Here is a 14,621-nt window from a genome sequence, read left to right on the forward strand (position 1 = left end):
TATGTTGGAGGACCTGTACATTCATAAATTATATGGATTTTAATTCATGTGTTTTTCCAACTTTGTCAAAGCAGCTTATTGTAGCATGTCATTCTTTTGTAACATAGAATGACTCTATATGCGGCTTAGAGGATAGAGGAGTGGACTTGACTTGGGCGTTTGCAGGTCAAATACCCACAACGGACAAGGCGCCGCTATTTCAAGTCCTTTATTTGTCACATACACAATGGCTCCCTTGACCCCCATCAGCTCCCCAGAGCGCCGTAATGAGACTGCCCACTGCATCCTAGAAACACAATGGGTTGCTGTGAATAAAAAGGAATTTCCACAAGAGAATAAACAAAGTATGATTAAAAAAACAATAATAGCTACACTCTGTGTCTGTATTTATCCACAATTTGGGTGTTGTAAATTAGATTTTGGTACATTTCAGACATTTTTTTCCCACACTTCTTTATTAGATGATATATCCTTGTAATAGTAATACAGCAGGTTATCAGGATACCATGCAAAAAGGTTGAGAGGTTAACAAATGTAGTATACACAATAAAACATATACAAACTGAAGAAAAAATATAGTACACAATATCAGATATGTAAAAGGGTCAGATCATATACAAACAACATAGAATTAGATACTGTAATATCAAGTGTTGTATTGGAAGCGGTAAACAGACAAAATGTTTATTACACCATTGGGGATTGTGCATCGTGATAATTGTTCATAAGCAGGTTTTTCTCTCACGGGATTGAGATTGTACTCCGCTTTACAGACACAATGTGACAGACGTTGTTCACCACGTCTTCATTTCTCGTACTACAGACCTAAAAACTACAATTCCAGAGAAACAGAGAGAGGAAATTGTTTTCGGAACCGGAAGCACCAAGGAGGACGGTCAAGATTCTTCCCGCCAACAGTGAGAACACATCCGGTGTGGGCGCCCGGCCTTCAGAATAAAACAAAACATCGTCGTCGTTCACAATACTGCTTTTGAGTCATCGCAAACACCAAGAAAAAGCACAACCATCTTCCACTACATAATAGAAATAAAGCTTGAAACATGTATATCTTATACTTTATTTACTGTATCCGAAGAAACGGAGTAAATGTCATTGTATGATGAACAACAATATTAGTGTGATACATGAAAATAGAAACCAAGTATTTTTTTTTTTTAATATGTCATAAGGTTTTTGCAAATTTCACAAAAATGCCTGGCTGGTAGTTGAACCAAAATCTTCTTTCTGTGAGGCAAGAGCATTAACCACTACTTCATGTGCAGCCCCACTGTTTTTTTTAACCTTTAGTTAAATGTTTAGTTGAAACTTGGGAAGACCTCGTTAATGGATGTCAGGCCAACAAGAAAAAATGGATCAAAGCCATTGCTATACGAAGCAACAGATCGTTTTCTTCATTACTTCCATTACTACTTTTATACTACCACCTTCCAGCACAGCAACATATTGGACACCAGAGGAGAAAATAAATATGGACAACTCATGAACACAAGGCGTCGGACTGTGGATGGGGAACAAAGACCCTCAAATACACCTGGGTAACCATTCAGAAGTGTGTGTGTGTGTGTGTGTGTGTGTGTGTGTGTGTGTGTGTGTGTGTGTGTGTGTGTGTGTGTGTGTGTGTGTGTGTGTGTGTGTGTGTGTGTGTGTGTGTGTGTGTGTGTGTGTGTGTGTGTGTGTGTGTTCCAGGTTTGCCTATCGCAAGGCCTTTGTTTTGAAGGGTGTAAGCCGGAAGTGCTCCGGTCGCCGTTTGCCGCTGGATCACGGGCGAATCTGAAAATCAATTAAGTTATGAAAAATACCATTAATTGCCTTTCTTTGTCGCCGCTGCTCATGAAGAAATGGCGGATCTCCAGGCGTTGGACGTTTGAGGGCGAACGCTTCGCACCTAATGGCGCTCACATCGACGACAGAGGCCATAAAAGACGGCGCCAATATTTCCGTTTTGTAGGTGAGTTAGCTTCGACGGCTAGCCAGAGAAGCTAAACCAGCTGAGCGTTTAAACGTGTTTAAACCAAGATGTCAGTCGCCGCGACGTGCTCACGATTAGATACGCGAATAAGGGCGTAGTAGCATCGTTTGCCAAACATCTCCGACATTTTTTGCTGTGTAATGACGATAGCCTGCTGTGTGCAGGCGGGTCCCAGTCTAATTTCCAGCAGACTTCGCTTGATTCCTCTGTGATCTTAATGTGGAAGCTAACGCCTTTAGCCTCGCTGCTAAAGCAGCCTAATGGCTTTTGTTTACAGTGGGTCGAATCCAGATAATACACATGTGTCCGCCAGCTTGGCTGCCGCCCGGGCAGGCTCTTTCCAGCTAATATAGTAACAACAAACTGTTTTTTTCTAGACGGGGATACATTGAAACTGCTGTTATTTTGGACATAATTACACTGCAGTAAAGCAGTGTTTCACATTCATGTCCACACAGGCCTTAATAGCAGCTGGAGAAAGTGCTGCAGTAATTAGTGACTGATGTAGCTCCTTCATTTCTGTCTGATCTCTGCCACTATTTGTTCTAATGAAACCTGCGTTGCTTACTTGATCCATATCTGTCGTGAGGGATTTTTTGTGTGAAACATCTCTCTGTTGATGTATATTTTGATTATGCAAATTTGATTACTGCAGCTTTTTTTTTTTTTTTACCTCTTGGTACATGTAGTGAGCTTGTCCCACATATTTATGGAGTCAGTCGTTGCAGAAAATTCCCAGAAACGCGTCACCAGCATGTATATTATAAGCCAAATAAATGTTCTATAACTTTTAAGTTTGGTCTTAGTTTACTAACATCCCTTTGTCCCTTTATTATTGCTATGAGCAGATGCTCCATAGATGTTCCGCTACCCACCGTTCCACAAAATATATGATTCACTGAACAATTCAACCAGCTCTTTTTGTAACAAATTCAAGAGGTTTTGGTTGAACTAAATGCTTGGTCATAAATCTGTTCCTTTCTGAGGTGGGTGGCATTATATTTAGATAATGTATTGAATGACAACTGATATTAGTCAATGGTTGAATTTTGTGAATTCTTTTAGCGTGCAACTTAATTTTTACAGCTCTTTAAAAAGACCACAGTGAACCAACGGTGCTGTATTACAAAGAATATGATGTAATAATGCACAGATAAAAACATGGCTTCATAAAAGGAATTAAAAGGACGAGTAAAACCGTGTAGAATAAGTCAGAAGCTCACATCTTTGTTGAAAGCCAAAGAGAAACGGTTGTTTTCGACACTGGATCACATTCCGATCTACCTGATAAAGTGTGTCTGCCTTCTTCACATGTCCCCTCAACAGATGAGAATGAGCTGATGGTTGTGGAAGTCTGCAAGAAGACATTTCAGAATAAAGAGCGGCGGACTGGAAGATGCCAAGAAAAAAACAGCAGAATCCACAGCCAGTAAAGTGTACGTATTCGCAAATTTAATCAAGCACCCCCTCCACTTAAACACACGCTCTCGGCTAAATGCAGCAGGAGTATTTCTGGGTAAGCCTCTTGTCAGGACTGTCGCCCTGGGCTTCACATGTGTCCACTCACATGTGGACAACAGGCAGCGCCGCTTAAAAAGTAACAATCACACTGATGGCGCTTGAAACCAGTGTCTGAAGTCACGATTTAATATAGTTAGAGAAGTATGTGGATTCTAGAAATCACTTCTAAAATTCACAAGACTGCTGATGGTGATCTCTGTAATCAAAAATGTGTTCTTGTTTTTTTTGTTAGTTTTTTTTTTTTAAACCTGTAGAATAGAATAGTGTAACATTCATCATACATCAGCGGCTTTTATGTTTTCTGACTTAACAACTAATATTTCTATTAACCTAACCAGCATGTCTTTGTTTTTTTTTTGTATATATATCTATTGGCAATCTAATTTTAATATCTAACTGTGGGAAGGAGAAACTCATCACAGTCCTAAGCCAATCCTGTGCTATTCCTAAAATGACCAGTAGATGGCAGCATGACGCTTTTACCCAAAGAGGAGCTGATGAGTCTGTCCTTGATTTGGCCTCGGTGTAGTTTTCTGAAGAGTGACAGCTGTGTGATAGTTTTTTTTTTGTTTTTTTTTTTAGGGAGGGGGAGGGGTTTCATCAGACTTGAGAAGCCGAGCTACAATTTCAGGCGTCATTAGCTGTAAACTGCAGCGAACGAGCTCCATCTGTCAGCTGCTCGCAGCTCATTGTTCTGTTTACAAATGTAGGACTGCAAATTAAGTTTTGAGTACCTGAAGGCTGGAGTGTCATTAATACCACTTTGCAGATGGCCCGCAGCTTTATTGTCATTAATGTAAACATTTGTTAGGTCAAGCTGCATGTTGGTAATGTTTTCAAAAGCAGACACACGCTCCGATCTCTTGGGATGACGACATTCTGGGGCCCACTGAAGAGTTCAATCAAATATGATCATTTCTGAATAGTTTAAAAAAAAAAAAAAAAAAGTGATTTTAACTGTCAAATGTTTGATTCTGTTTGACTGTAGTGGATTCTGAAGATGGTATAACCAGTGAAACTCCAGGAAACCTTCCCTTAGACACAGACTTCCTGCTAGGACAAGACCTTGACTTTGGTGATTCTGATCATGACCACAAGATTCTAGGACTGGAAAAGTTCTCAGGTTTGTAATCCAAATTTTTGATTGCTGATTGGCGACCGTTAAACTCCCTCAGATTTGGTCCTGGTGGATCCTGTGATACTTGTGATTTCTAGAGTAATCTCTAACAGAAGAAATGGGGGAACTTCTTTTGTTTTAATGAAACGAGTCTGGCAGTCAAAGCCTCCAGCCGATTACCTGCAGCATCTCACTTAAAGTGCTTTATGTCGCTGATCTGTCTTGTTTACACTCTCCAACTGATCTGCACACAAACACAGCCGACCAATACCACGGTTAGTTTTCGATAAATTCACAAATACAGAGGACGCGGCAGAGGTCTACCTGCACCATAACATCTGGAGGCAGTCTGAACGTCGACACGTTCAGAAGAATGAATACTGGATAACAAGATGGTGCCTCAGTCACCTCCGTGGTAGCGGAGCAGTTAAACACTCCCATAAAATATTAACTTTACGAGCTTCCTCCTTAAGCTGTCTCGATGTCGTTCTCATCGTGCCATTTATATCACTGCCTTTACTCCATCCCATAGAAAAGCTCCTGCTGGGATTCACAACACTTTCAACAGGCCGAGACACCCGGTCATCAGTTAACGACCTTATTTAACTTGATGCTCCGCGCCCCCGCATCCTTTCTCAAGACTACCGTGCCGCTCTCCGATTTCTGATGTGCAAAGAAAAACAAAAGAAAAAAAGTGGTGATGTATTTTGACAGCCCCACGCTGAAGAATGGCCACTTGTAACGTATTATGGCTCGACTCTGGTAAATAAGAATTACAAAGTATAAATACATTGAATTAAGGGTGATTCGGGGGGAAAGTTACTCATAGTTTTCCTGACAAGTATTGTGATTGCAATTTCATGTAGTTTTCCCGTAAAACCTCTAACATTTGTGCTCGAGTTGCCCGTGATAACAATCTAACTTCTAACGTCTGTCCGTACAAATGTCTGTGTACTGGCTGTTGTTGATGTTTACAACTCACTGACCTCTGATCCAGTGTGTGTGGTTTCATTACAAAAAAAAAACAAAACAGCACCCCCAAGTGGCCCAACATGAAAACTACATTGACTTCAAAAAACTTTGCAGTGTCAATGTGAAACATTGCAGAGGACCAACAGGGTGCGGAGTCATGTTACCACGGCGACAAGGGGGAGTGTCACAGCCCAGGCAGTATGACAGTCAGCTCCTCCCAGTTGGAGGTTAAAACTGTATTCATTCCATATGCGGGTGTTTCTGGTCCACATATGAGAGGGGCATTCTGCTCTCATCGAGGCCCCTCCCTCGGTTCTCCAGCGACCAGATGAGCCGAGTGTTACATCACCAGGAACCAGTTAAACAATATAACAGGGGACGATAGTGGGGCTCCAAAAAAGTGGACTTTTGCCTGATTCATGCTGGACTGAGGACCTGCAGGGTCTGTGGGACAGTTTCTCATGCATGTCTGTCCAACGCATGTCTATGGACGCTCACACGCATGCTTAACCTGACCCAACAACTTCTACCGGGGCACTTCTTGGGATCTCCACTGGGGGGCGCTAAATCCCTCTCTCAATCCTCCAGCTTTCACACATTGGTGATGTGTATTGTGTCCTGGGTGTCTCCTGCATCAGGGTACCTTTATGGATTATGTGTGATCATGTCTTTTTGCCTTTGTGTGTATTATTCCTGCGTCCTGCACTGTCCCGTCTTCAATCATTTAGTGCTTTTTGCACACTCAAAAAGAAATCTTGAAGAATAAACTCTGACTCCAGAGTTCGAGGAGATTTGGGCTTTCACTCAGTACAGTCTGGCAATTCATTACGTTTGTCTGCTTGACAACACAGTGTTTGATATTTTGAAGTACTATGAGTTATTTCCAAGCACAGCTGGGGAGACGTGCCATTTACAGCCCTATGATTGACGTCAAGACGGTGACGTTTTGATAATAATCGCTGCGTGTTCGGTATGTCACGATTTCAAAAGTCAAGCGCAAACAAATTGACGATGAGCCGTTATTTCATTGGGTTAAGTTTGAGTCCTTACCTCTAAATACCACACAGTTTTTTTTTTGTGTTAATTTCACCTTTAGGTGTTAGAAATGCAGAAAGCTCCAGCACAAAAAAAAAAAAAATACAAGTATAGAGAATATTATAAGTCACCAAAATATTGCATCCTGAATATCAAATGTATAGTTTTGTAAAGATAGATGGTTCCTTTCCCATCAGAATGTTTTACACATTCAGAATATCACTTTGATGACAAACGTAATCGCTACAAATCATCTGACAACAAAGTTTTATGGTCAAATTTCAAGCCAATACTTGTTTCCTAAGTTGTTTCCTCACACTAAAAATGTTGCTAACTTCTGAAAATATAGTTTAATTTCATAAAACATGAAGATAACGGGGTCGGCCAAGGCTTCAGGCCCCGTTTAAACAACGTCTTAGGTAAAAAATGCATAATTTTTGTTTCAGAAAAGTGCCGACATGGCAATGTTTTGAAAACAATGGCAGAAATGCTAAAAACAATGTCGTTAGCATGCCAGGCCATGGGTTTATATAATGACACCACACACGTGCCTGCAGTGAACAACACGCAATAAACATTACTTATTGGAGTACACAGACATTTGTATGAAGTTAGATCGTTATTACGGTGACTAAAACTATAAAAACACCAAGTCCCAGGAGAATCTGGACTGACAGCCATGACACTCTGGAGGAAAACGCTGTTATTGTCCTTCTACTGGGCATGTGCAGGAGAACTAGTTACTACTGCTGTGGTGTACATGCACAATAGCGCCTTTTCAGAATAGATGCGTTTTCCCCAATTTTACAGATGGAGTCGGAATGTTTAAAAAAACAAAAAACAAACACTAGTTGCCTACGTGCCACTTATAGCTTTTTCTTCCATTTCTGTATAAATAGACATCATGAAAAAAAAACTAATCACAAAAAGAATACATTTTTGCTTAAAAAGGTGTCATGAAAATGGGCCTATACTATGTGTATCCTAAAACTATATGTGTAATAAATACTAACATAAGTTTGTATATTATATGATATAAAGGGGACAGAGTGGACATCTTAAGCTTGACAACGGCTAAGCTCAAATACAAAATGAGGAAAAACAAGAATGGATGCTTATTAGACCTAAAAAGATTCAAGATGTTATTGATGATCAACAAAATTCACCAAAGTACTCACAAAAATGTTAAATATTATAAAAATCTGATTAAATGCCCAAATCTACTTGTTTTAACAAAACCAAACATGCTGAAGCCAAACAGAATACATAGAATGTTGTTTTGTTTTCCTCATCTCCCTACTAAACTGACCAAAGTCGGCAGAGGAGCAAATATTATGAGTGTATAAAATAAAAACACAAGGAGCTTACAATCTTCCTAATATCCGGGTAATATCCTCAGTTCAAATAAAACTCCAGAAAATATGATATTTGCAGTTAATAGTTATGGAGACAACTTGAGTTTGATGACGAGTGAGAAACAGCTGGATGCATTTGATGAGACCTCGAAGTCGCGGTTGGCAGTCAAAACCAACTCTGTGACCTCAGGAGTAACGCCTGCATGTTTTTTTGCGGAGCGTCAGCGTAAGGCGACGGGCAATACCTCCCCACGCCGTTTGGGCACATTCACTTGTCTTCTAGTGTGTGTGTGTGTGTGTGTGTGTGCTCCCAGTTGCGTGATGTTTGCCTTCCTGTTTGTGTTGCAGAAGCTCTGCGCAAGTACATTCACAGACGGCACGGACCACATATGGCAATTGTGCCTATTGATTATGCAATAAAGGAAATGGGAAGATCACACAGCTCGGTCATTACAGTACATTTTCAATTCACTCCCACCGTTTGAGCATTAGTCTGGTGAAATGATGGTTTTATTAAAAAAGTATGTCGGATACTTCCAATAAGAATGTTTGTTTCTTTGATATATATATGTATATATTCTTCTTTTTTTCCCCCTCAAGTCTGAGGTTTTCTCCATGAGTCTGTGGTGAAGTGTAGCCTCGCTCTCCGCAGCAGTAAAAGAGATTGAAGCACCAGCTCATATTTCCCAGCACGGCTCTTTGTCAGACGGAGTGATCTGAAAAATGGAAAAGTAGAGAAAGGAACTGAGACACCATTATTATATAAGGGTCATAAAAATAGGACCATTATCATCAAGGACACCATTATAAGAGGGCATTTATTCATCATCATCATCATCATCATCATCATCATCATCATCATCATCTGCAGCCTGTCTCTGCTCCCACTATCCCACTGCCATTACTTCCCCCCCCCATCATCATCATCATCATCATCATCATCATCAGCTACCCTCATCATCATCATCATCAGCTACCCTCATCATCATCATCATTATCATCATCATCAGAAGCAGCAGCCTCACCATTACAGTCATCATCATCATCATCATCATTAGGCTTGGTAATCATCCACAGGGCAGGATAAAAGGCCAGTGTGTGCCGTCGCCCTCCTCACACTGCACCTCGGCACCCAGGAGCAGAGCACCTCTCTCTCTCTCTCTCTCTCTCTCTCTCTCCCCGCTCCTTCACTTTCTCAAGCCCCGACTGAAGCCAGACAGTCTCCCAAGCTTTTCTTTCGTACCTCCTGTGGAAAAGTATCTTGAAATCCAGGCAGCTCATAAGACATCTGGCCCTTTCTGGCAGCGTTGTGAGTATCGAATGTCCCGCTTTGTTTGTTCTTCAGGCGAAGTGAAGTTAGTTTTGAGTCGTTCGGAGATTCCCTTCAAGTGTCTCGATGCAAGCTTGTCTTTTGGACGCGTCAGTGAAGTGGAGTGTTGCAGTGAAACTTGAAGGATTTTTCTAGGGGGGAGAAAGATTGTTCTGCGAGCATGCTGGAGCTTTGTGTGACGGAGCTGAGTAATCCGAGGCAGAGACGACCGTTTGCTCCTTTACCCCCTATTTCTCAGTGCACTTTAATTCCTCTTAAGATTACTGTGCTTAGAGGTACTGCAATATTGGCTGAATACTAGGAATAATTTGATCGCTATGCCACCTTTGCAATTTCAATCTGACCCTCACGTATATGAAATAGGGTCTCGTGACTCGGGCGGTTCTCTGTTTCTAACAGTCAGATGGAGTTTATTTGTCATTGGATTGCTATAATGAAATGATGCTTAAAAAGGTTTTCGATCACCTTTCAAAACAACAAACACACGACAGTCACACGTAACATAAAGAGTAATTGATGCAGTAAATCTGACGAGGACTCAATTGAAAATCATAAATGTAGCATGTAAGACTTTGACCCAACAGGATGTTCAAAGTTCGCGCCTTAAAGCCAAAGTACACGCCCAGTGAAGGAAAGTACTGCTGCCGTGTCGCGGCTGTAGCTGCGGTGGATAATCAATTCAGCCTCATTAAGGAGAAATAGCAGACCGTTTAAGCATTTCTGTCCTCCCCGATTATGTTTAGGAAAACTTCCCTGTGTAAAGAGATCAGTGCAGCGGCAGGGTCATCACAGAATGACATTTCTTCATTTCATTTTAAAGAGGTTTACTTAAAGAAGTAACAGTGGTTGTGACCCACCAAACACTGATCAAAACAAACGGATTAAACAAAAGGCAATAAAAACAAACTAGGCCTATTACTACTGGGATGACTGGATTTATTTCGACTACATGGATGCAGGATTCTTTTTTTGATGCTACTAGTGCGTAGGCACAAAGTTCCTTGTCTCGCCTTTGTGGTAGTTTTTACTATTTTTAGGTCTCAGAAGGTTTTCTGGCAGTTCTGTCTTCGAGACATAAGCTCTGCTGGATCCTCTCAGCTGTGACTGGATAGTAAAAGGTTAATGGGTTAAAGTTTGTAATTCTAAACTACATATAAATCAAACAGTTTTCCTCCTCATGTGAAATATAGTTAGAATTGGAATTCCATGAGAAAAAAAATAGATTCAAGTGTCACAGTGTTCTTCTTTGCAGTTGCATACAGAACAGTGTGGAGTGTGCCGGGGGTTAAAATGAAGTTCCGTTGTTTGTTTCTCCCGCACAGAAGTAGCTGCTGAGATCGGTTTCTCTGTGTATCCTCTGGGTGATGAGGAGAGTTCTGCCTACAGCCAGCTCAGCATGGAAAGCGAAGCGGACAACTCGCGCGGCGACAACGGGAGGGAGAGCGAGGCGCGGTCGGCCCAGTCTGAACCCACGTTTCCCCCCTACCTGTCCTGCAGGGGCTGCGGTCAGCTCCGGGACGAGCCCCTGGGCCCCGGCATCGACCTGGTGGGGCCGTACTGCCTGAGGTGTTGCAAAGCCTCCAGGGACGCCAAGGGCGCCGAGTTCTGCCCGCCGTTCGGGAGCCTCGGCGGGATCCGCTCGGGCCCGCAGCTGGACTGCGACGGGGTGGGCGGCGGCATGAGCGACAAAGGTCAGACTCTGGACGACAAGCTGGCCAAGCTGCACTCGTGCCACCTGTGCGGCTTCTCGTCGCGCTACGCCAACCACGTCAAGCGTCACATGAAGACGCACAACGGGGAGAAGCCCTTCAACTGCCCCCTGTGCACCTACGCCTCCGCCCAGCTCGTCAACCTGCAGAGACACTTGCGCATCCACACGGGCGAAAAGCCCTACAAGTGCGACAGCTGCACGTTTGCCTGCAGTTCGCTCGGCAACCTCAAGAGGCACCAGCGCATGCACGTGCCGTCCTCCGGGCTGGGACACGAGCCGATGCCGCGACCGCTCGGCGGCCAGAGCCACGCCGGCCTGAAGAGGCACGCCAGCGGACAGAGACCTCCTGAGGAAGGGTCCGGAGCTCCCGCCAAAGGTAGCTTCTCTTACGTTGACGTCATTTACTTCATCTGTGTACTTCGTTATTGTCCGTCTGTAACACACACTTCATCACCGAGACATTTGGATCGCTCATTAGGTTAACTGCTTCGTCGGATTTTACTCGGAGCCGTGCTACATGCTAAATAAAGAGTCTCGGGTCTCACATACTAGCAATACTACATGATAAATGTGATTAAAGTATGACTGATCCACTCATTAACCATGAGCTGGAGTGTGTGGCGACACACAGGAAGCTCAGGCCCTCGGTGTGCTGCACACAGAGCAGTGTGTCTGCGCAGTGGGAGGTTGAAGCCTTCAGGGCTGATGGGGTTTGCATGCAGAGTAAACGGCATTTAATGAGTATTTATATCAGTACTCGGTATCGGCAAGTGGCTAAAGGTTTGTACTCGTCCTTTAAGAAAGTGGTTTCGGTGCCTCCCTCAGTCGTGATCCGTCTTTCACTGCATTCCTACTCACTCTTCTCGTTCTGTGAAGTTTCAGAGGTGGCGAGGCCGACGTCCAATCACAGTCTGGGGGCCCAGAACAGCGACTACCTTTCTGCTTTCGACGGCATCAAGGGGGCCTCGCCGCCCCCCATCCCAGCCTCCAATCCCGCTCCGAGCCACCACCCTCCACCGCCTCCGCCACCGCCGCCTCCACCTCCACCCGTACTGGAGACGACCGGCGGAGGCGGCGGCAGCAGAGCGACCAGAGGGGGCGGGGCGGACGCCGCCCCACTGCCACCCTCACTTTTCCCCTACACCTGCCGCCTCTGCGGCATCGTCCTGGAGGACGAGGACGGCACCTCGGCCCAGATCTGCGCCAAGTGCACCCTGGAGATGCTGACGAAGGACTCGTCCTCGTCCCCCAACAGCCCCGGCGAGCGCAGCGACAAGGTGTACACCTGCGCCGCCTGCTCCTTCCTCACGCACTACCCCAACCACTTGGCGCGCCACATGAAGACCCACAGCGGCGAGAAGCCGTACAAGTGCCCGCAGTGCGACTACGCCTCGGCCCACTTCGACAACCTGAAGCGCCACCACCGGGTGCACACGGGCGAGAAGCCGTACAAGTGCCACCTGTGCGACTACGCCTGCGGGAACCTGGCCAACCTCAAGCGGCACCAGCGCGTGCACTCGGGCGCCAAGCCCTTCCAGTGCGCGGTGTGCAGCTACAGCTGCAACCAGAGCATGAACCTGAAGCGGCACATGCTGCGGCACACCGGCGAGAAGCCGTACAAGTGTGAGGACTGCGGCTACACCACGGGCCACTGGGACAACTACAAGAGGCACCAGAAGAAACACGGCCTGGCCACCGACGGCTGGGTCAAAGTGCCCATGACCGGCCACGGCGACGAGCAGGCGGCCAGGAAGCGGATGGAGGCCGGCGGTCAGACGAACAGAAAGGAGGCGGGGGTGGATATGCAGTACATGCCACGGGAAGGAGGTCAGACAATACACTCGTGCTACAAACTTGAGATTGTATAAAAAAAAAAAAAACAACGACGACAAAAACGACTCAGCAAATCTAAGCTACCAGCAACTTGTTCTTTACTTTCGACAGAGCCTTTATATCTCTCTGTACGTGTCAGTCGTTCAGTGTTTCGTCAGATGTCCTCTGAGGCTGCTACTCGTTTATTTGTAGAATATCGCACAATAGATTTAAAAAAAACAAAAAAACAAAAAAAATCCTCTTTAGAATTCTTTGATGCCTTTTGGGAAGAAGGGAAGTGGGGTTGAGGGGTTGGTTTTTGTCTCCTGTATGTTTTCTGTGTCAACGCTCCTTTTACTGTTTCCTGTGTCTTAACTCGCGCTCTGTCCAATAGCACGTCTCCCTCGGAAGCTACTCCACATCTGGACGCCACCAAATAATTCTTGTCACATCACTCCGGTGCACACATTTGCCTGTATAATTGCTGCACTGTGTAGTTTTAGGTGTAGTTTAAAACTATAAATTGAATAATATTTATATCATCCTACGACGGATAAAGAGGTAGGATGGCTCACTAGATATTTTACTCACTGTAAATGTAACAGATTTCCTTTGGTTTGATCTATTGGGTCATTTTAATTTGGAAACTTCCAACAATTCATCACAGTGCAGCTTTGTTGTTTGTTTCTGGCTCCTTTGGCATCGGCATGTCTTCACAACACTAATAATAATCAAAGTGCGGTCTCAGTACTGGAACGCTCTTTGACTGAACTGATTTTGGGTCGCATCATTGTCATGAAATGTGTTTTTTTTGGTTTGTTTTTTTAATACAAGGTCATTTTTCTAATCCCTCAGGATCATTAAAGCATTTAAAATACTAGAAAAACCTGTTAGATCAAGAATAAAAGTGCATGCAAAACCATTTTGACAAGTCCTCTTCAGTCTTGACGTAGTATAAAAGCACAATAACTCATAACAGAATTCATATGACAGCAAAATATTTATTTTGGAGTAACATCTTAACAGGTCGCACACAGAACATCCCCAAATTTGAGCTTGATACCTACGAATAATTAATGTCGTATTTTATGCCATGTTTAATTTTATTTTTTGTTAAAGTAGCAAAATCTCATCTTTAGATGCGAAATCAAAGAGAATATCTTTCTCCATTGGGGGAAAAAAGGCTGAAATCCACCGTTTTCCTACATTTTTTTTCTCTTCTCTCTCTCTCGAGCACCGTTTCCATTTACTGTGAGGTTAGACCATATGTGTTTTTTATTTTTACCCCCCAAAAAAAGGCGACGTTATTAAGTCGGCATGTGTGTGTGTAATAGTTGTCTTATTTTTCTAACGTGGCTATATTACACTGCTTAGAAGGGCATACTGTAATATGTAGAAAACCCTTCTTTTTTTTTTATTTTGAATGTGTGGCGTGTCATTTTGTTGTCATGGGAAAAATAACTGTGATTTAAATTGACTCTTTGTGAATGACTTATTATATGCAAGTGAGATATTTTTCCAGGTTTGCCAACTTGCTGTAACACGACGGAGCATCGAACTCATAGATTAGTACCGGCATCTCGCAAGTGGCCATTTGTGTCTTTTATGCAGTGTCTCATAAAATGCCTTAAAGTGAGGATTTTTAAATAAACACATGTAATTTGTTTCATTCAGCGGATGTCACGGTGTTGTGGTTTGTTTTCCTCTTCTTGTGGAGACGACATTTCCTACGGTAGTGAACAGACTCCATCCTCACACTCACTGTTGTGTATTCTTTA

The 14,621-nt window shown here is 43.6% G+C and overlaps 1 protein-coding gene across 1 annotated transcript; it reads left to right on the forward strand.

Moving 5' to 3' along the window:
- Positions 1–1,798: 1,798 nt before the first annotated feature.
- Positions 1,799–14,386, forward strand: znf513a (zinc finger protein 513a). Its single transcript, XM_080514510.1, has 4 exons — positions 1,799–1,969; positions 4,500–4,634; positions 10,643–11,407; positions 11,908–14,386. Exons 1-4 carry the CDS (start codon positions 1,810–1,812, stop codon positions 12,897–12,899), a joined length of 2,052 nt encoding a protein of 683 aa, XP_080370636.1. The 5' UTR covers positions 1,799–1,809; the 3' UTR covers positions 12,900–14,386.
- Positions 14,387–14,621: the final 235 nt, after the last annotated feature.

The sequence above is a fragment of the Blennius ocellaris genome (genome assembly GCF_963422515.1).
Source record: "Blennius ocellaris genome assembly, chromosome: 18".
Lineage (NCBI taxonomy): Eukaryota > Metazoa > Chordata > Actinopteri > Blenniiformes > Blenniidae > Blennius > Blennius ocellaris.